The sequence below is a fragment of the Mastigoproctus giganteus genome, chromosome 4 (genome assembly GCF_048544385.1).
Source record: "Mastigoproctus giganteus isolate SK-2022 chromosome 4, ASM4854438v1, whole genome shotgun sequence".
Taxonomy (NCBI): Eukaryota; Metazoa; Arthropoda; class Arachnida; order Uropygi; family Thelyphonidae; genus Mastigoproctus; species Mastigoproctus giganteus.
Window position 1 is genome coordinate 108,591,336 of NC_143578.1, and position 24,277 is coordinate 108,615,612.

The window sequence follows — 24,277 nt, forward strand, 5'->3', positions numbered from 1 at the left end:
GGCAAAAAAATCATGGGTATTACAATGGTTTGTGGCCCTCCAAAGTTCATTCCTACCCAACAACATCTTATTCCTTAATATTTAATTCCTCTCATTGGATTTTTCCCCCCCTGAGACAATTGATTTTTAACATATAGGTACAGGGGATGGTGCAAAATAAGCTGACCATTTTAAAAAAAAACCATAATTTTTTAAATTCTTTTTAGATTTGTAATTTTTTGTGTTTATCTTACAGGTCACCCTTGGAGAATTTAATTATGGAGAGGTACACAATTGCTCAGCAGACCAAAATAGTCACAATAATTCTTGGAAAACAATCGGTCAGTAGTTCTAATGCAACAAGCATATAGACAATTTTATAACGTTTGAGAGGCACCAAGTAGGAACACAATTTACGCTGTGGTTCAAAATTTTGAAGAAAGGGGAACTGTTGCTGATGCCAGACACACTGGAAGGCCTCGTAGTGGTCGATCAATGGAAAACATTGTACATGTACAGGAGAGTGTTGCAGATCAACCCCAAACATCGATCAGATGCTCTACTCAATTGATGATCTCTCGTCACTCGCTGCAGCGAATTTTTCGTAAGGGCTTGCATCACTTTCCATACAAGATTCAATTAGTCAAAGCCCTTCATCCCAAAGACAAGCAAGCGCATCTGTAATACACCCATGCCTTCATAAACCTTGCAAAAAATTAGAGAATTTCATTTCAAATTTGATGATGAGTGACGAAGCACATTTTCAGTTAAGTGGCTTTGTTAATAAACAAAACTGTCAATTTTGGGGCAGTGCGAACCCAAGAATAACTCACCAGAGACCACTGCATCCAGCTAAGGTAACGGTTTGGTGTGCTGTAACAGCCAAACACATCATTTGACCTTATTTCTTCGAGGATGATGATGGCGTTGTTCAGACGGTCAATGGGGGAGTGCAATAGTGCCACAGCTACCAAAAAAACCACAATATGTGGTTCCAACAAGATGGCGCCTCGGCTCACACCACAATGGACCTCCTAAGGCAGCATTTTCCCAATCGCGTTATTTCTAAAAATGGTGATGTGAGATGGCCACTGTGCTCACCGGATTTGGCCATCCCAGACTTTTTTCTTTGGGGCTATCTCAAGGATAAAGTGTATACCAATAACCATCAAACCATAGAGGCTATAAAAGAGAATATCCGGCATGAGGTAGCTGCAGTATCCCCTGAAACGCTGAGAAATTCCATGGAATGCCGTGAGAAGAGCGCATGTTTGCAAGCAAGAAGGGATTGGTCATTTGGCGAATATTATTTTTCACATATGATGTAAAAAATTTCCAAGAATAAAGCTTTCATTCACTGTTTAGACTGTTCATTTATTACATTTCGTTCTAAAGTTACAGAGAAAACAAACTGTTTAGCTTATTTTTCACCACTCTGTATATTATATTAGGAATGATTTAATTCAACCACCTTTGCTTTTCATAGGCATTAAAAGCCTAATTTCTTTCAGAGGTAATTTCTCTGCAATCTTTGGCATTTGCACCTTTCTGACAGCTGCGACCTTGTCGGTGGCGTGGTGGGTGTGGTTTATTCATTCTTTTGTTTCATTGGTCAATATATAAATTTTCTGTTTATACTCGGGGATGACCACATGGTCAGAGGAGTTTACAAAATACAGAATACGAGAAACAGCACCGTAGCACGTGTACTTACATATACAAGCAGAAGTGCCAAAAGGGGGAGTCCTGTCTGGAATTCTTTTAACAGCTTTAATTAACCCACTATTACACAATAGACAGGATATGTTATCATATGCAGATGACTTGAAGCGCTTAACAAAATTAAAATTGGCTGATTAAGCAATAGACACTACAGTAACCCTCAACAAGGCTTTATCAGAAATACAGCAGTACCTCATGAGATTTGACCTGCAAGTTAACCCTGCAAAATCCACCATCATGGTCTTCTCACTTAAATCCACACTGACCATAATCCAGCCAGCAACAGATGGAGACTAGATCCGTGCGTCAAAAAGCAGAAAGACCTGGGGTATGACCTCTGATCAAAAATTAAGATTCCATCATCACATAGAACTCCGTGCTAAATTCAAAAGGAAACAGTTGGGTTGCCAAGCAGCACTTGCTACATATTCATAACACAAATCTGATAAGAACATATATAACACGTTCATAACACAGAATTTCTCCATATTTTTAAAACAACACAGACTACAAAAACTGTTATTTTAAAAAGATAGAAAAAACTCTATATGTTATGATGGTGAGATGGAGAAGGGATCAAATCAAGTTAAGAAGATGGATTTCCCATCATAAACACCAAGCAGCTGCATTTTAGCAATAAGAGTGTTGTTAACTAAAAAATTTATTTCCCAACCTCACTTCCAAAGCTAAGTACAGGAACTCCCCGACTTACGTAAGGGTTACGTTTCACGGAATGCTACGTAAGTTAGAATTTCCCACACGCTTGTACAGCACTCACAACTGTGCTCACTGAATTGATTGAATCAAAAAAGAAACGTTCGACGAACATGTAAATAGAATTATTTATTGTATTTATTCAATTTTTTATCTCATGCGCAGGAAAAACAAAAGTGTGCAATTTTAAAAAAGAACGGAGATAGGCATAATATCAATAAGTTTTACCTCTCGAGTATCGTTGCCAGAATCGATGTCTTCAGCTGATAAGTACGCCACTGCAGAGGTTGAGAGCTGTGGAGATTTAAAAGTGGTCGGCCGCTCAACCTGACAAAAGAACATATTAATGGATGACTGGATGGTGGCTTTTTTCTTTTCATTGTAGATGTGTTTGTAGCAAGCAAGCATATTATTCACCCCACTGTTAACTTTTAAGAATCATTCGCTGTCAGGATCCATCTTCTCAAACCTCACCATTGCCGATGCAATTTCATGAAATGCCATTGCCATCTCTCTGGTGATGAAGCGTCTTGGCTCCTCATTTGATTCATTTGAGCTTATTAAGCATTTTTTTTTTACTATTGCTGCCTGCAAGTCAATAAGTTCTTCTTTAGATAATTCCTTCTCTTCTTCCTCTATTAACTCCTCCACGTCTTTGGCATCAACCTCCAACTGAAGTAGCTCTGCAACCTTTACAATCTTATCTGTAACCTCTTCATATGGTTCGTCTTTTTCAAATCCTTCGAAGCCTTTTACATGCCATGGGCATATTTTCTTCCATGTGCCATTTAAACAACTTTTAGTAATTTCTGCCCAGGCCTTATTAATGTTTAAGATGGTGTGGTAAATATTGTAAGATTTCCAAAAGTCTCTTAACATAAAATTTTTCTCATCGTCTACAACAGACAATGCCTGAGCAAATGTGCATAAATAGCACGCTTTTAAATTCGAAATAACCCTCTGTTCTAGGTTGGATGAGTGAGCTCATGTTTGGCAGTAGAAATATGACTCTCACATTCAAATTGAAATTATCTAGATGCATAGGATGTCCAGGAGCATTATCTAATAGAAGCAAAATTTTGAAAGGAATGTCATTGTCTTTACAATAATTTTCAACCTCAGGAATGAACAGCATTTAAACCAATCCTCCATGCTCTCTGGTTCAATTGGAAATGCACGGGTAGGGTGGCTTTACTGATGCCCTTAAATGCATGAGAATTCCAGAATGGTACACAAGCAGTGGTTTTAATCGGTAATCTCCCGCTGCATTAGCCCCAAGCAAGAGCATGACCCTATCTTTTGATCCTTGAAACCTGGCATTGTATTTTCCTCATTGGCAATGTATGTTCGATCGGGAATTTTTTCCAATACAGAGCAGTCTCGTCAATGTTAAAAATTTGCTGCATTCAGTAGCTGCTTTCATCAATAATTTTTTCCAACACATCACAAAATTTCTCCATAGCTGTAGAATTGGCATTGGCGACTTCACCACACACTTTAACGTTCTGGAAACCAGCGCAATGCTTGAACCTATTAAACCACCCACTGCTTGCCATGAACTAGGGTTGGGGTTCACTGTACTTATCCTTAATATCTTTATAAATATTTGTTGCTTTTGCTTGAATGGTCATTAGACTCAGGGGCACTCGCTTCTGAATCTGATTTTCCACCCATATTATTAACAGCTGTTCCATCTTCGATATAGCACCTGAGCGCTGTTTTGCTTAAGATCACTGTTGATCTCAAGTTCGCTGATCCTTTGACATGTTCTTTTATATGCGCACTGTCCTTTAAAATAGTATTCACTGTTGAAGCACCGAGACCTAATTCTCTTGTTGTTGTTGTTATTTGGTTTTTAGGAGCATTAGCAACTAAGGCCATATTGCTCCGGGATATGCGGTGGTCATTACCTGACCTTTCCGCATCCTCCGTATTTGGTGGTGACGGGCTCCAACCCCGGTCTAATCAAGAAGCGTGTGCTACGCACTGCTGCTCCTTCCCACCTGGCTATGGAGGCACCAATTCTCTTGCAATAGATGACAAACTCTGTCCTGCTTCGTACTTCTTAATCATTTTCATCTTAATTTCTAAATCAATTTTGTTTTGTTTGTTGGCACTGCCGTCACTTGCACTTTTCGTTGGTCGCTTTCCCTTCATCATTGTAATACATAAATAGGAATTAAGGGAAGTTTCTGAAAATTAGTTTTTTATATGATTGAAGATTTCGGTGAAGGGCAACACATTTCACCATTAATAGCGTACAAACCCACACAATTGCAGTTATCGGTATTATCGCAAATGCAATAAGATTGAGTTTACTAACTGATTATAATTAGATGCACTAACAGAAAAGCCCAATAAACCAGAAAGTGCATACTGTATTATTTTTTGGTCATGACCTACAGAAATGTCCTTTAGAAAAATATCACAAAGGTGTTCAAAATTAATTCTTATAACGGGAACATATGATAACGATGAAAGGGTAGTGCAACTTCCATTATAAATATAACCTATTATAGAGATAAAAATAACTCAGTATAATATAGCGAAATTTTCAACTTCCAAGGACTTGGAATGAATTACAAAAAAAAAAAAAAAACAATGTGTCATTACGATATTTTCACAATACTATTTATTCCTGCGGGATGCAAAATGCGTTTCCATGATTGTCTTAAGTTTGCACTAGCTGGCAAAAACTTATGTAAAGTCGAGTTTCCATAAGTCAAGTATTATGTAAGTCGGGGAGTTCCTGTAGTGCATAACAAGTGAAAAGGAAGCTGAAAGCAAAGTTGTTGTTGTTGTTGTTATTTGGTTTTTAGGAGCATTAGCAACTAAGGCCATATTGCTCCGGGATATGCGGTGGTCATTCCCTGACCTTTCCGCATCCTCCTTATTTGGTGGTGACGGTCTCGAACCCCGGTCTAATCAAGAAGCATGTGCTACGCACTGTTACTCCTTCCCACCTGGCTACGGAGGCGCCCTGAAAGCAAAGCTCTACAGAAAATTAACACAGGAGTAGGCATAAGGCATACTTTGTATATAAAGAAAATACCAGAAAAAATTTTTCTACAGTTATACTTTTCCAAATAATAAAAAATATTAATGATGCAGGTTGAAAGTGAATATATTGGAGGAATACTAAAATGCATACTGATGAAATTCTAACAGATATTTAAATTTCTAAAGTTTTTCTGTTCTGGTGCATTTTTTACACTGGGTGGCTGTTATAAGGATATTATTATAATGAGGTATTAAAATTTTAGTTAATATAATAAATCTAAAACTCTGACTCTTAAATTTTAGATTTAAATTTTTTTATAAGATTTTATTTATTCAAATTTATTATTAAAAATATTTTTACGTGTTTATGCCCTTACCATAAGTTTTGCTTCTTCCTGCTTCAGAGCTTCATCTTCTTCTGCTCTCCGTAATTTGTCACTAAACTGACTTTTCTGAAACTCAGCAATTTCTACATTTCTTTGTTTTTTTTCTAATTCATTCTGAGCTATCTTTTTCATCTTAGCTTCTGCATCTTTCTTCCACAGCTCAGTAAATATTTTATCCTCTTGGTCTTTATCTTTATCCAAGTGACTTTTAAGTTTCATTTGCTCCATACCTTCAGAATAAACCTGGTCTCTAATTTTCTTGCTGATAAAAGTTCTTAGGGTATCACAACTTGCCCTAAAAGTAAGATAAACAGATATTTTTAAGTCTGCATTTTAAATATATGTAAGAAAACTTTGTTTATACTCCATTGTGGTCCCAGGGAACCAGAGGAGTTCCTAACCTCACTATAACTGTTTTATTGCAGCTGGTATACTAGCATAGCCACGCGATTGCATAAGTACACGTGCCTTGAGTGACCGGGGTTCAAGCCCGTGACTGCTGAATATGGTGCTGTTTCTTGTATTCTCTCTATCTTGTGAACTCCTCTGACCGTTTGGTCGTCCAGGAGTATAAACAGAAAATTTATTTATTTATAATGGTTCTCATAAAGCATACTGTGATCCTCATATGTTGCCCAGGACCACAGTCAGACCATATAAGGTACTAAAGCACTTAAACAGAAAAGTAAAAGAATGCTAATGTAGAGTAATAAGTAAATCACAGATTCATGACCTTCTTCTAGGTGGGTGGTTATCAAACCAAAAGTTATATTTCAAACAAACTCGAGTCTAGCATTCCTGTATAAATTATTTACATTATTTCTTTATTAAAAAATACAGTTTAATGTTCAGTGGTTAATTTATTTAACACAAATTCTATTTCCCATGATAGCTTTTTCATTTTTATATTCATAATACCTTCACTTTGTCACTTTGTAATACGATTTTTTTTTTTTTTCAAAAATAATAAAAAAGCAGGGGGGGGAACCCTGCTCATTCGTATTTAGACTGCATCCTGTATTTTTACAAATGGCATACATGTTCTTAACTCATTCATCCCCACAATGCACTACACAATTTATTATTATAACTGGTTAAAACGCACACTAGGATCTACTCCCATAGACATCCTAGTGTGTATTTTATATTTTGTGAAACTTAATTAAAAGTCAATTAATTTAATTCTGGTTAATATCATAAATTTATGCTTTGCCAAGACCTTTTGAATGATATAAGATATACCTTTGAAAGGCAATATTTGTAGACATATATTTATACTTGATCATGCCCTCGGTGCAAAGTTCCAAGGACATGTTCAATTACAAACCCACATCATAAAATCTTGATTTAACAGATTATATAAGGGTAGGGCACATCTGTTAAATCTGATTGTACATTAAAGTAAAAAGAAATATGATGGTTAACCCATCTCATTCCATATGCCTACATGATATATTTATCAGTACAATATTTTTTAAGTTTAACTCCAACATTAGAGTGTTTGAAGAAGAGTTCCTGCAGCAAATTTTTGTGTAGGGGCTTTTAAAAATGGACAGTGATATTACTTCAGGTCAGATTGCAATTTCAGATCAAAGATCTTTTATCAAAATTGAAACTTTATGTGATTGAATACCAACACAAATTCATGAATTGTTGCAAGAAGTATGTGTGGTGAGTTAACAGTAGATTATAGCATAATTTCATATTCGTCTCAAAGGTTTTATCAAAGTTAGACCTGAGCTGAAGAACAAGCAATGCTCAAGTAGTCTGAGAACATTTATTGACAACACACGGGTAGTCATTATTACCACCACCATTCTGGAGGAAGACAGACATATGACCAATGAAGAAACGGCCAATGAACCTGAAATACTAAAATCACAGGGTTACTAAATTTTAACTGAGGTGTTACAAAAATAAAAGATCATTGTCTGATGGATCCCGCATTTTCTGTCAGACAAACAAAGGGCAAAGTGTAAAAAAAATGTGATGCATTTACTCATGTATTACTGATAAGGTGGAAAGTTTTTGAAATGCACTGTTACCACTGATGAGACCTGGGCATGCGACTTTCAACCTGAAGTCACAACGAGCTCAATGAAGCATCCATCTTTGCTTTGCCACTCCCCTCTAATTGCCATTAAAAACAATCAAAGGTGAAACAAATGCTCATCACATTCCACTTAGAAGATCAATAACTGCAGACTGCTATGCAACATTTCTTCATCAGAAATTATGCTTAAAATTTGTCAAAAGCAGCCACAGATGTTAGAAGCCGGTGTGTTCATACTCATATCACACAGTGTATAGCTTGTTTTCATTGATTACAAGTGGGAAGCACTACCATCCCTCTCATATAGTCCTGATATGAGTCCTTCTGATTGTGATCTGTTCGCCAAGCTCAGGGAACTTTTGCATGACAAAGATTTCTGTCTTTAGAAGCAGTGCAGCTGTGACTCAACGCATCAAATAGCTTAACTTCAATGGACATTTGGTCGTTGTTATTGGGTTTTAGGAGCATCGGTGGCTAAGGCCATGTTGCTCCATATATATTGTCTGTGTTCTGTGGTCAATTTTCTGTTTGCTGGACAAAAAACATGAGTTTCCAGGAGAAAAAAACAACCATGTTACCCTCGCCTGAGACTAACTAACTCAGCCAAGTTATGAAAAAGACCCATAAAAATTCCTCCCATCATCTACAGGATTTGAACTTCAGTCTTTTCCACCCAGTGTTGGGGGGGGGGGGGGAAACGGTGATCCTACCAACTGTGCTACCCACAAAGGCACAGACATTTGGGGTAATTTTTGAATGCTATTAAGCATTCAAAAATTATCCAAACGTTGGGAAGCAGTCATAATGCACAAAGGAGACTAATCGTAGGTTTTAATGTAAATTATGTTATCAAATAAATTCATTTTAAATTAACCACTTCTATGCATAATTAGGGATAGCCCTCACATATATGGTCACCACAGTTTCCAGAATGTTACGGAATAAAAAAAAAATTAAGTGTTGTAATACTGCACTTATTGTATAGAGCAAAAGAGCATGGAATTTGGCTTTCAGTAGTTTTCTACTGCCACTGTAGCACACTACAGTGGCAATAGAAACTTTGGCTAAAGCTTTTCATAGTCTGAGGAGCTCAAGTACCGCTGCTGGAAGTTCAGATGATTCCACGACTTCGGAAGTTCAAATTTTCGCTATACAACCCCCTAAAATGTCGTAAATTCTATTAGTTACCAATTCAAATCATTAAATACACTTTCATCATTATCATATGTTATAAGAACCAATTTTGAATGGCTTTGTGATATTTTTCTAAAGCGCATTCCTGGAAGTCACGACCGTAAAACAATAAAAACAATTTGCACTTTCCGGTTTATTGGGCTTTTCTGTTACTGCAAGAAATTATAAACGGGTAGTAAACTCGATGTTATTGCATTTGTGAAAATACCAATAGCTGGAATGTGTGGGTTTTTACATTATTATGGTGAAATGTGTTTGCCCTTTACTGAAATCTTCAATTGTATAAAAAAACATAAATAAATTTTCAAAATCTTCTCTTCATTCCTTTTTTTTTAAGCTTCGTATAAACTTGTTATTCTGCATAAATCGTGTTAGTTGCAATTTGTACGTTCCGTTAAAAAATGCTTATACATGCTATTGAAATTTATAAAGAAAAGAGAAGATTATCTTGGAAATATATGCCTCTTGAAGCATTTCTGAAGAAGACGACTCCTTGCGCAATAAATCAATGAGTGCCAAGCCAAAAATGAGTGATCAATGAGTGTGCATTTAGTCGATGATGATGAAGAATAAATATTCTTTTGATACTGTTGCACACGGAAGACTACTGTACAAATTGGAGCACTATGGGCACTATGAGGAATATTAAGGGCAGGTTACTACAATGGATAAAAGGATGGTGGTGAGGGAGAAGACAGAGTAGTAATCAATGTGCACTGCTCTACGTGGACTAATGTTATTATTGAGTCCCCCACAGTTGGTGTTGGGTCCATTGTTGTTTTGTATATTTATCAATGATATTGATGAAGGTATATCAGGCTTAATGTTGAAGTTTGCAGATGATACAAAGGTTGACAGGTTTGTTAATGACGGTAATGACAGTATACTGCAACAGGATCTGGAAAAGTTGAGTAGATGAGCTGAGAAGTGGAAACTGAAGTTTAACATTGACAAATACATATGAGTAGCAGTAACCCCAGAGAAATGTACCAACTGTGTGATACTACACTTGAAATGAAAAAGATGTGGGATAATTGTGCAGTCAGATATGAAGTTTTCTGAACAGTGCAGACACACTGCCAGAGCATGTCATGGGATCTTGTCAATGATATACAGGCTGGCCTTGATTAATATGATTAATTCGTACCACGAGCGCATCGGGCAAAACGGAAACGTGTGAATCGAATATAATAATCAACAGGAAAGATTGTAATTGGTCCATGACTTTCAGGAATGTCCATAAAGAATTTTAAAAATACCTTTTAAATAACTTTTTTAACTGCACGCCATGTAAAAGATAATAAAAATTATAGAATTAAATGTTTATTGCTCAAAATATATAATGGAGAAACTAACTATTTGGTACGGAAATATTTGAACACAGTCGTTTGAACAGTTTTGGCTTTCGTTTTTTCATCATACAATTTCCGATAGCCGACAACAAGCTTCTCTAGGCCCTGGCAGAATAACATGCTTCTTTCAATGTTAGGATCAACATCCATTACCTTTTGTTTAAGGTTCTCTGCGATACGAAAGATTTCGCCTAGTTCTTTTACCGTTATCTCCTTTTCGGTAACATTTTCATCTGCTCACACTCTTTTTCTTCAGCTTCTTTGTGCGCACGCTGTTACTCTATCTGAAGGAATCATTGTCACTTAGCTGTTCTGAATGCGAATTCAGTGATTCTCGAACGTTATCTGTATCCAAGCCTTTGAAACCAAGGTCATTACCAATATTAGTTGTCTTCAGTAACTTTTTTTGAACTGCATCTTTGAAGCCAGTAAAATTGTTTGTGCAATGGGGTAAAAGATGCTTCCAAACTGCTCTCATATTGCTGGCTGTCACTTCTTCCCATGCTGCATGAATGTTTTCAATGGCCACTCGTATGTTATATTTTTTCCAAAATTCTTGTACAGAAATTGCACTATCTCCTGTTGTAGCATCAAGTGCCTGTGCAAAGGTTCTAAGGAGATAGTAAGCCTTGAAAGTTGCAATCGTCCCCTGGTCCATGGGTTGCAATAACAAAGTCATATTTGCTGGTAAAAAAAAAAACTTTCACATTTTCATTTAAGTCACCAAGTGCAGAAGGATGTCCAGGTGCATTATCTAAAAGCAACAGAACTTTAAAAGTAAGATTATTTTTCTTGCAATAGGCTTTAACTGTTGGACAGAAATAAGACGTAAACCAGTCTTCAAACAGGGCTTTGGTCATCCATGCTTTTTTATTTGAATGCAAAATGACTGTAAGAGTGCGATGGCTGTATCCTTTTAAAGTCCTAGGCTTTTGTGTATGGTAGTAGTAGTAGTAGTGGCATGTGATGCAAGAAAGCAAGTGTATGAGCTTATGCAGCATCAGCCAAAAAAAAAAAAATCACACCATTCCCTTCAAATGCCTGTCCAGTTCCTCCTTAAATTTATTCAACCTATCAACTTCCACAACAACAGATGGAAGTTTGTTCCAGCAATTAACCACCCACTGGCTAAAGGCAAATTTCCGCACATCTATTCTACATCTGTCCTTTATTAATTTGAATTTATGCCCCCTTAGGTTCGTAATCTGAACAAGTGGAAGGATCCCATCAGAATTCAGCGTGCTCAACCCATTCAAGGCCTTATACACCTCAATCAGATCACTGTGCAGGTGCCTAGTCTCCAGCCACTGCAATTTGTAGAACTTAAGCCTCTCTTGGTAAGAGGATCCCTTCATTCCCCTCACCAATCTTGTTGCCCTTCTCTGTACACGCTCAAGCAAATCTACATCCTTCCTAAAATGAGGCCTACAGACCTGTACGCAGTACTCAAGGCGTGGCCTGACCATTGCCTTATACAGAGGAACAATCACCTCCTTTTCCCTGCTAGCAAAATTCCTATATATCATTGACAAAACCCCATGACCCGCCCTAGCAGCCTGTCTGCACTGCTCAGAAAACTTCATATCTGACTGCACAATTACTCCCAGGTCTTTTTCATTTTCTACTACCTTAAGTGTAGTACCACACAGTTGGTATGTTTCTCTGGGGTTACTTCTTCCCAATATGCAGTACTTTGCATTTGTCAAGGTTAAACTTCAGTTGCCACTTCTTAGCCCATCTGCCCAAATTATCTAGATCCTGTTGCAGTAGCACACTGCCATTACTGTCATTAACAACCCTGCCAACCTTTGTATCATCTGCAAACTTCGACACTAAGCCTGATATACCTTCATCAATATCATTGATAAATATACAAAAACATAGGCTTGTGTATATTTACAAAATATACAAAAGCATAGGTATACAAGCATAGGATTCAATTTAAAATCACCTTCAGCGTTACCTACTAATAAAAGTGTTAGTCGATCTTTTGAGACTTTATACCCAGGTTGTGGTGCTTCATTTGCAGCCAAATAAGTTTTAGTTGGCATCTGTTTCCAAAATACACCCGTTTGTCTATATTAAATATTTGCCAATCGTCGTATTCAGCATCCTGAATGATTTTTTGCAATTCTGCAGGAAATTTGGCTGCAGCATTTTCATCAGCACTAGCAGCTTCCCCTGTTACTTTAACATTATGCAGTCGTGCTCGATTTTTGAAACGTCCACACCACCCTGAACTAGCAACAAACGTTTCAGTCTCCCCTTGATATTTTGTTTCTTTGAGCTTAGTAAAAATGTTAATAGCTTTGCTCTGAATATTGACTTTAGATAATGGAATTCTTTTTTGATTGCAATCTTCTATCCAAATTGATAAAAGACTTTCCATTTCAATCATTATTGGAGTTCTGTTTCTGGTATTTTGTAAAACAAAAGAAGATAAAACTTTACCTTTCACTTTATATTTGTCCTTACGGCTCAAGATAGTTCGTACGGTAGACTCACTATATCCCAGATCTCTTACGATTATCGCATGGTTTGCACCACTTTCATGTGTTTTTTAATAACTTCAAGTTATCAGCTAAAGTAATAACTTTTCGTTTATTTTTTATTACAATCACATTGTTTTTCACTCTTTTTTTTTATCCATAATTAACAGGGGTAGAAAATTTGAATTTTAAAATACGTCTGCACGTGACTTTATTAGCTGGAGACAAACAAGTAACACTACTTGGTTGATGGAACACACTGAGGCGGGCAGTGGGCAAACGCTTGTTTATTTGCAGACGTTTAGTGCGCGATTCGAATCTTTTTCAACTATCAGAAATAAAAGATCGCGTTAACTGGAAATTTGCATCGAGTAAAGTAAAAAGTGGTATAATTTTTTCAAATTGCGGTAACTGAACACCGTGTTAATCAAACTCGCGTTATGCGAGGCCTGGCTGTACAGGAATTTTTCTAGCAGGGTTAAGGAGATAATTATCCTGTTGTAAAGGCAATGGTCAGGCCACACCTAGAGTACTGAGTACAGGTCTGGAGTCCTCATTTTAGGAAGGATGTAGAGTTACTAGAAGGAGTACTGAGAAGGGCAACAAGGCTGGTGAGGGGAACAAAGGAATGCTCTTATGAAGAAAGGCTTAAGTTCTGCAAATTGCAGTGTCTGGAGACTAGGCACATACGAAGTGATCTGATTGAGGTGTATAAGGCCTTGAATAGTTTGAGCAGGCTCAATGCTGATGGGATTCAAATTACAAACATGAGGAGGCATAAACTCAAATTGAGGAAAGACACTTGTACAATAGATGTGCAGAAATTTGCGCAGCGAGTTGACTGCCTTAACAAACTTCCATCTGTCACTGTGGAAGTTGACAGCTGAAATAAATTCACGGAAGAAGTGGACAAAGTTTTGGAGTGAATGGATGGATTAAATGTGTTTTTTTTTTGTTTTTGGCTGATGCTGTATAAGCTTGCTTTCTTGCATCATATGCCTCTGCTAATGCTAAGTTGAACCTATCTGAGCAGGGCAAGTTTTCTCAAACTGGAAGGAGGTTGAATACAATATGCTATCATCAGCAACACAGTGGATAGGATTTGCAGTCAGTGGTCAGAATAAAAGGGATACCCAAAAAACCATCATTCAATGGTCATCCATTAAATGGAAACCTGGTTTGATCTTTATGCCAAATGCAGCTAAAAACCTTATAAATGTTAATAGCAACTGCTTGAGTTTCCCTAATACTTTCTGTTGACTTATAAAACAATAAATATTAAATAATATTTATAATGAACTATTATACATATTGTAATGAATAAATATATGTTGAATAAATAAATATAATATATTTTAATATTAATTAGATATATAATAATATATATTAATTATGTACATGCAATGATCACCAAATTATGACCACCTATCAAATATCATGTTGGACCACCGTTTGCACAGATAACAGCTGCTATTCACCTAGGCAGTGATTCACTAGATACCTGAAAATGCAGGCAGCCATGCTGCCTACATTTTCTAGTTTTGGAAAAGAAGAGAGTTGCATGTCCATATGCCTCACTTCCTGTTCCAAAACAACCCACAGGTGTTCAACTGGATTGAGGTCAAGAAAATTTGGAGACCAATCAAGACCAGTGATATCTTCATTGTGTTTCTGGAACCACTAGTGCACAGTGCGGGCATGATGACACAGCAACTTATCATCTTGGAAGATCCCATTTCTGTCTGGGAAAAAATGCAACATGGCAGGGTGCACATGTTCTCCTAAGAGAGCTGCTGGTAGACCTCACAAGCAAAACATTAATGGGCATGTTGTATGATGGGTCAATGAACTCCTGTTCTTGTACCACACAGGCATCCATTGGTGCGTTGCACCAGGTATTTGGATTCATCCAACCAGCACACTCATTTCCAGTCCACCAGTGTTCAACCAGCATTTGCTATTGTCAATGATCAGTGGTGAGAAGGTGTCTTGGGACATCTGGTGCGGAACCACATATGTCTGAGTGTGCAGTCCACTGTCATTTGGGATGTTGTTCTTGCATTCCCCACATTGTATTGTTATGTTAACTGTTGCACAGTGATGTGCTGTTGAGTCCATACAACACACTGAACCCTTCACTCACCACAAACATCCACCTCATGTAATCCTTTACAGTTCTGTTGGCAGGAGGTGGTTTCACTGTTCAACACCATTTTTTGTACATCTTAACCACAGTGTGCCATGAGCAACCAACAAGACATACTGTTTCTGATAGGGAAGCACCTGATGCACCCATGACCTTTTGAAACTCCACAATGTCTTTGCTACATTCCATAACTGCTACTTTATCACTTTGACATGCATGACCAGATGGAAATGACCACTGCTCTAGCACAGGAAGCGGTTTTTATACTTTTAAGTACTTTATACTTTTTATGCTTTTAAGGTTTTATTTTTTTATACTGTTTTTATACCATAGGAGGCTTTATATTGTGAGCTATGCAGCATAGTCCATTACGGATGAGGTGGTCATAATTCAGTAATCACTAAGTGTATAATATATATATTATAATAATCTATCATAATATAATAAATATACAGTAGGCCCTCGATTTAACGGACCCCGATTTAACAGACAAAAAATTTCTGTCCTAAAGGAAAAATTTAGAACCTATTTATATCTGATAGCGTCACACATCAGACAGCATATCTGATGTGATAATGCTGTTGTTATTTGGTTTTTAGGAGCATTAGCAACTAAGGCCATATTGCTCCTGGAATATGCAGTGATCATTCCCTGACCTTTCCGCATCCTCCATATTTGGTGGTGACGGTCTCGAACCCCGGTTTAATCAAGAAAGCGTGTGCTACGCACTGCTGCTCCTTCCCTCCTGGCTACGGAGGTGCCGCTAGATAATGCACCTGCTCACCCTAATGCTGAGGTTAGCTAGCAGGAATGGGAGAATTAAATGTTTTTCTGCCTCCTAACACTACTTCACTGATACAGCCGATGAATCAACGTGTAATTGTTGCATGTAAGAGGTTATATAAGAAGAAGTTTTTGGAAGAGGTGATGGTTGTTTTGGAAGAAGATACAAGAGGCACCTAGACACTGAAAAATTTACATGCATACATCAAATCTGCTATCAGCTTAGCAGCTGTGTGGAAATATATGAAGATTACTACCATGGCCAATGCTTGAAAGAAGTTGTTGTACAACATAGAACCTGAAATGGATTTTGGGGGAGTTGAGGCATCTAATTTTCGGGATACTCTTCTGAAGGTCGGAAACAAAAATACAACGAGAATGATGTGGAACAGTGGCTTGAAAATGATGATGAGCCGGGCTATCAAATTTTTTCTGAGGTAGAGATTGCAGAAAATGTTCTTCATGGAGAACAAGAGGACAATGATGATAACAAAAACGAAGAATCAATTGCGCCTCAAAGTATTTTTTCCCTAAACTATCATAAGACAACATATAGATGACATCATACATTATACTGAATCATCATTGGACCCTGATGTGCTTCCTTATTATGAACATTTTAGAGAATTAAGATCTACAGTAATAAGGCAGCAGTACCAAGGTGTAAGGCAACTGAAGCTTGATGATTTCTTCAAGACCACTTCATCAACTGGACCTGTTTCACCAGAACCCTCTACCAGCAAGGAATTAACACCTCCATATGACAGTTGTTTCTGACTCTGAAACTTGTGATTCTTTCAATTAAGTTAATACTAATATTGAATATTATGTATCTTTTTTAAATGTTTTTTTGTATGTTTTTTATTCAATGGAGTCTAAGAATTTTAAAGTATTTTTTCCCCTCTAAAATGGATTTAAATAAAAAAAACTAATATTCACATTGAAAACAATTTTGTGTGAGCTTTAAGAAAAAAAAAATAAATAAAAGTGATGGAAACACTCCATTAGTTACACTGTATAGTTTTTGATTTGTTTAATTAAAATAAAGTTTGGTTCTTGTCGTAAATTTATTTTTATATTTTTAACATATGTTTTAGTGGTGTGTATAAATTACTCTATGTACATTATAATAATATTTTATTCATACTTATTCATTACAATAACATTTTAATACATCCTGTACATTGTAAGGTCATTATTAATATATGTTTTTAAATTACATTCGATTTAACGGACTTTCGGCAATAGTGGACACAACTTCCCCCAATTAGTCTGTTAAATTGAGGGTCTACTGTATTTTAATTAATAAATATATATTGTTTATAATGAATTATAAAACCGAAAAACAATAAACATTTCTATTGAAACATTTATTGTTTGTCAAGAAACCTGAACAACATCATCAATAATTATACCATTTATATCTAGTGGGTAAATGTGGTTCATCTCTTTCCGTTTTCTGTATGTTTCAGCCTCCTGCTAATTTATAATCAAGCCATGCATTTTTCTTTTCTGCCACTAGCCTCATCAATTCATCTGATATCAATTCAGGTCTAAACCTTGCCATACAGAATACCTCTTAGATGGTATGAAAAGCTTAGCAGCCTCAATGATTACTTTTTTAAATCCTGTACAGTGGGATCAACTGACGATGTTACCAACAGTAAATTTTAAGTGGGAAGCATTCAAGGAATTAATCGTGGATGCTACTATAAGTTTCATACCTATTAAGAAATATTGTTCAAGGTTTAGGCCTCAATGGTTATCTAATGAACTAATGAGGCTCGTAACAGAGAAGAAAAATGCATGGGAAGCATATAAATTATCAAGCAACTCAGAAGCCTATGGCAGATATAAGCTAGTCAGTAATCAGGTTACAAAGGAGGTTAGGCAGCCGAAGGCAGATTACGAGAAATCTTTGGCAAAAGATGCTAAGAAAAACAGCAAGGATTTCTTTACTTATATAAACACGAGGTTGGTAATAGCCATGAGATAAAGGCTCCATTGGAGAAGAGACAATCACCAAGTTGTGATCTGAAGTGCCTAAAGGACCTCTCACTTCGACCTTGTACTTAGAAGGGTTGTTTGTGAGAAAAAGATCAAGCGTGTTGGCTGTATGATTAGGATTGTCCGGTATTCTTGTAGGTAAATGAACAATCTGTGCAAGGTCATTAGTAATTGCAAAAGCCTCAGCATCTTGAACAGCTGGGTCGGTGTGACTAGAAAACGGAAGCCAGCTGGAGTTGTGAACATTAAAATCACCAAGGAAAATTACCTCACTGTTAGGAAAGTTGGACTGAAGAAAATCAAGTTGCAAAGAGAGGAAGTCAAAAAGCTCCAAGTGATTAGTGGAGTTGGGAGAACGGTAGAGACAACAGATGAATTCGACACAATGAGGTAGAGAGATTTTAAGCCAGAGAAGATCAAAGAGAGTAGATTCCAAATTGCGAAGTCTCTGACAAGGAATATAAGAACGGACACATGCACAAGTACCACCTTTGAGGCGAAAGGAATCATACAGCGAATAATTTGGGCATCTGAGATGAGCAGAAGTTGAATCAACCGATAACTGAGATTCTGTCAGAAAAAGTACATGGGGTTTGGCAGACTGCAAGTGGAAATGGACATCGTTGAGATTAGAATTGAGACCACATATATTTGTGAAATGAATTAGGAAGTGCTTGGGAGGTTTAGATCTTTTCACAGATAAGCTTGCTCTATTAGTTTGACAATTCATGGTGTATTCAATAGTAAGAAAAAGTGGGTGGGACATGCTGTATGAAGTAATGAAATTTTTGGATATGGCGTACACATGGTAAGAATATACCCAGATCCTCAACATAACGTGGACTCGACAATGCTCCCCGCATACACACTACTCGGACTCCTTCCAGTCACTGTCTGGCAGAGTAGAGGTAGCAAGATTATACGCTAGCTGATCCGGAAGCCTCCTAGAGAGTTACCAATAAGTTTGGTCCTGTGTTCTAACTAGCGGCCGGCCTGCGAACACCGTTTTAGAGTTGTACCCTCAAAATGTAAGGAATATTGGATCTCGCCACGATGTTCATCATAACCTCAAAAGTCATCAATCATACTGCATGATGGAAGAGATAGGGAAGGGTTGACCAGAACTTAGCTCTAGAGACTAAACATGGGTTCCACCACTTCAAGCCTCCGATAAGCAAAGTGGTGGTATTGCACCGGTTGATGAGAGTCATCTACCACCTATATGAACAGGTTGTCTACTCTGTAGGCCTGTCTGCTGGATGCTGTATACAGAAATATTTCTCTGTATGCCCTGGTTGTAGTCTTGTCATTAATTGAGCAGTCATGAGCCTGTCCATTGTCCTGAATAGCATGTGCCAATCTCCATTCAACTGTCAACCAATGGTGGTCTCCCTCTCCTGGCACTTTGGGTGGTTCTCTCTCCTCTGGACCATTCTTGCCATACCTTCATTTCAGCACCCTCAAACACCGACAGTGCCTGTGGTTGCTGAGATACTGACCTTCTCCCTTGCTAGCATCACAAATCATTCCCCATTCAAACTATCAGGTCATTCCCTTTGCACAAGTTTCATACTGGCAGAATGATAGGTGCAACCCCTGCTGTCACTATAATTGTTCAATACAGGTGTTTATTTCCTTTAGAGAATATATCAGATTGATTTTGTCTTTTTGGAACACTACCTTTTTTTTAATATACCTATTTCTCTTTTACACCTACACTTAAACTTTTGAGGAACACAGCTGAGATTCACATTTCAGTCTTGCAGGAATCTTCAAATTAATATCAGTTTTACCTAATTAGGAGCAATTAAAGTATACTTATAGTCACCTACTACAGATGATTATAAAAAGCTGCTCTAGCCAAGTGATCAAGCATGAGGATACAAGAGTAGATATATGCACTGTTCATGGTTGAAACTAAAAAATATGGTAATGTTCATTTATTCTCTCTATCTCGTGAAACCCTCTGATTTATGTGGTCATCCCAGACTATAAATAAAAAATTTATTTAATTAAATAAATTTTTTTTTCTACAAAAAAATGTTTTCTGAAAACAAAAACCAACATGCTGTCTTGAATCTTTTGGAGTATTACATTTTCATCCTTATGCCTATAAAATTTATATAGTGAATTCGATAAAATCCAGCACTTGGTTTGGAATTGTCTAAAATCTGACTCATTTTACAAAGAAATATTCAGCAAAAAAAAAAAAAAAAACACTTCCCATGTCACCCATCCATCCCCTGTAACAGTTTATCTATTTCAACATTTCCCAAATTTTTTTAGTCACAGAACACACTTCATCTCACAATATACACTGTGCTGCCATTTTATTAGGTACACCCCCTGCTGTGCACACAAATGGTTTGTCCCACAACATTGCAAGTCACTTGACCACAGTTGTGGATATAAATGCAGCAGAACAACCTTTTTGGTATCAGTTAAGCGTACAAACCGTAGCAAGAATAGGGAAAAGGAGTGATCTAACGGGCTTCGAACATGGCATGGTAGTGGGTTCAAGACGTGCTGGACAAAGCATCTCTGAAATGGCAGTTCTCCTGAGCTTTTCACGCACCACAGTTTCAAGGGTGTATCGAGAATGGTGCAGCGAACAGAAAACATCCTCTCAACGGTACTCCTGTGGAAGAAAATCGCTTGTTGATGAGAGAGGTCAGAGGAGGATGGCTAGAATTGTGCAGGCAAACAGACGGGCCGCAATGTCGCACATCACGTAAGAATACAACCTTGGTGTGCAGAACAAAATATCGCTATGAACACTAGTCACACTTTGTCACGAATGGGCTACAACAGCTGACAGCCACATCACGTACCTTTGTTATCAATGAAGAACAAGAGAGCACACCTCCTGTGGACACACAGCAACATCAGCAATGGACTATCGAGGATTGGAAAACAGTTGCTTGGTCTGACGAGTCAAAGTTCCTGGTGTATCATGTTGATGGAAGGCTCAGAATTTAGTGAAAACAACATGAATCCATGGGCCCGTCATGTCTGACTACTACTGTGCAAGGTGGTGGGGGCAGTGTTATGGTGTGGGGAATGTTTTCTTGGCACAGGTTGGGTCCATTGATACCCATAGATTCACGTCTGAATGCTACATCATTGCTGACCAAGTGCATCCATTCATGTTGACAGTTTATCTTCAGTCGGATGGTTATTTCCAGCAGGATAATGCGCCAGTGCACGAAGCCCGAATCCCTATGGTTCTAGGAATATGACAATGACTTTCCTTTGCTGCAGTGGCCCGCTCAGTCCACTGATCTCAATCCTATTGAATATCTTTGGGATGAGCTGGAAAGGAAAATAGAGTGGGCCAGTAAATCAGAGTGTCTTATAATGGGAGATTTTAATTTCCCAGATATTGACTGGAATTTGGGGGCTGGATACTCACACACTAGCAGGGCTTTTGTGGATTTATTGGATGATTGTTTTCTACATCAGCATGTTCGGGAGGCAACTAGAGGGAGTAATACTCTTGATTTGATTATCAGCAGTGATTCTTCATGCATTAAGAATCTGCAGATAAACGAACCACTAGGTGGCAGTGATCACAGTGTGCTGAAGTGGGATTTACTCAAAGAGGTAACTACCATTAGGGGTAAAGGGAAGGGTTATTGCTTCCGTAAAGGCGACTACGATGGACTGAGACAGTATTTAAATTCTATACAGTGGGACCAACTGATGATGTTACCAACAGCAAATTCAAAATGGGAAGCATTCAAAGAACTTATCTTGGAAGCTACTAGGCTTTACATACCAACTAAGAAATATTGTTCAAGGTTTAGGCCAAAATGGATGTCAGATGAACTAATGAGGCATATGGCAGAGAAGAAAAATGCATGGGATACTTACAAATTAACACATGACACAGAAGCCTATGATAGATACAAGTTGATATGCAACCAAGTTACAAAGGAGGTTAGGCAGGCGAAGGCAGATTACGAGAAATCCTTGGCAAGGGATGCAAAGAAAAACAGCAAAGAGTTCTTTACTTATGTAAACTCTAGAAGGAAAGGGATGAATCGGATTGGTCCACTTGATATTGATGGGTCAAGTGTTGATGATCCTGCTCAGGTGGCTAACAAACTAAATGAATATTTTGCATCGACATTCACACATGAGGAGTTATTCAGCGAGGGGAATGCCAGAGGTGTATTCAACTCTAGCAGTAAGTTACAGAATCTTGAAATAACTGGGAGTAAAGTGGAGGAGAAACTGTTGAAGATAAACACAAGAAAGGCACCCGGGGTGGATGGGATCTATCCAGTTATATTAAAGGAGGCAGCAAAGGAAGTAAGCAAACCCTTAGCCATAATTATGAGAGCTTCCTTGGACTCAGGGGAGGTACCCATAGACTGGAAATGTGCAAATGTGACCCCAATTCACAAAGGAGGATCAAAGGCTGACACAAGTAATTATAGACCTGTGAGCTTGACTTCTGTTCCAGGAAAATTAATGGAGGCACTGGTTAAAGACGCACTGCAGGATCATTTAGACAAGACTTCAGTTATAGCTCAGACACAGCATGGTTTTGTTAAGGGGAAGTCTTGCCTGACCAACTTGATTGGATACTATGATGCAGTCACAAAAGAACTGGATGCAGGGAATAACTTTGATATTATATACTTGGATCTTAGAAAAGCTTTTGATACTGTTGCACATGGAAGACTGCTACACAAATTGGAGCAGTGTGACATTGGAGGCAAATTGCTGCTATGGATAAAGGGGTGGTTGAGGGAGAGAAGACAGAGAGTGGTAATCAATGGACACTGCTCATCGTGGACTGATGTTATTAGTGGAGTCCCTCAGGGCTCAGTGTTGGGTCCATTATTGTTTTCTGTATTTATAAATGATATTGATGATGGTATATCGGGATTAATGTCCAAGTTTGCAGACGATACAAAGGTTGGCAGGGTTGTCAAGGACACTACTGACACTATGCTTCTGCAACAGGATCTGGAAAGGTTGAGCAGATGGGCTGAGAGGTGGCAAATGAAGTTTAACATTGACAAATGTAAAGTACTACACATGGGAAACAGCAACCCCAGAGAAACGTATCAACTCTATGGTACAACACTGACAGTGGTAGAGAATGAAAGGGACTTGGGGGTGGTTGTGCAGGCAGATATGAAGTTCTCTGAGCAGTGCAGACGGGCTGCAAGAGTAGCTCATGGAGTATTGTCAATGATATACAGGAATTTTTCCAGCAGGGATAAGGAGGTGATTATTCCATTGTATAAGGCGATGGTCAGGCCACACCTAGAGTACTGTATACAGGTCTGGAGGCCTCATTTCAAGAAGGATGTAGAGCTGCTGGAACGAGTACAGAGAAGGGCAACTAAGATTAGTGAATGGAACAAAGGGGTGCTCTTACGAAGAAAGGCTTAAGTTTTGCAAATTACAGTGTCCGGAGACTAGGCACCAGCGAGGTGATCTGATAGAGGTGTATAAAGCCTTGAATGGTTTAAGCATGCTCAATGCTGATGGGATTCTTCCTCTAGCTCAGAATAATCACCTGAGAGGGCATAAATTCAAATTGAGGAAAGACAGATGTAGGATAGACGTGCGGAAATTTGCCTTTAGCCAGCGGGTGGTTGGTTGGTGGAACAGACTTCCATCCCTTGTGGTGGAGGTTGATAGCCTAAATAAGTTTAAGGCTCAGCTGGACAGGTATTTTGAACGAACAGAGGGGTGAAGTGGAAGTGGTTTTTTTTTTTTTTTTTTTTTGGCTGATGCTGCATAAGCTTGCTTTCTTGCATCAAATGCCTCTACTAATGCTAATGCTAATGCTAATGCTAAACTCTAAAAGGAAGGGGATGAATCTGATTGGTCCACTTGACATCGATGGTTCGACTGATGATGATCCTGCTCAGATAGCAAACAACCTGAATGAGTATTTTGCATCTACATTCATGCAAGAGGAATTATTAAGGTTTGAAGATGGCAGAAGGTTATCAAATTGTAGCAAGATACTTAATGATTTTGTAATAACTGAGAGCAAAGTGGAGGAGAAATTGTTGAAGTTTAACATAAGAAAAGCACCTGGGGTGGATGGGATGCTGTTTGGTTTTTTAAGGAGCATTAGCAACTGAGGCCATATTGCTCCGGGATATACGGTGGTCATTCCCTGACCTTTCCGCATCCTCCGTATTTGGTGGTGACGGGCTCGTACCCCGGTTTAATCAAGGGTGGATGGGATCTATCCAGTTATATTAAAGGAGGCGGCAAAGCAACTAAGCAAACCCTTAGCCATAATTATGAGAGCATCCTTGGACTCAGGGGAAGTTCCCACGGACTGGAGATGTGCAAATGTATCCCAAATTCATAAAGGGGGATCGAAGGGTGACACGAGTAATTACAGACCAGTTAGTTTAACTTCTGTTCCGGGTAAAATAATGGAGTCACTGGTTAAAGATGCATTGCAGGATCAT

General features: G+C 38.1%; 1 protein-coding gene across 6 annotated transcripts in view; it reads right to left on the reverse strand.

Annotated features, from left to right (window-relative positions):
* The window catches only part of LOC150086983 (cilia- and flagella-associated protein 53-like), a 238,972-nt gene that overhangs the window by 117,234 nt on the left and 97,461 nt on the right, over positions 1-24,277 (reverse strand). For all 6 annotated transcript variants that reach the window (XM_090372872.1, XM_090372870.1, XM_090372871.1 and 3 more), the window contains one exon: positions 5,793-6,096. In XM_090372872.1, the coding sequence (XP_090228998.1) occupies positions 5,793-6,096 (304 nt within the window). The remainder of the gene's footprint in view (positions 1-5,792; positions 6,097-24,277) is intronic.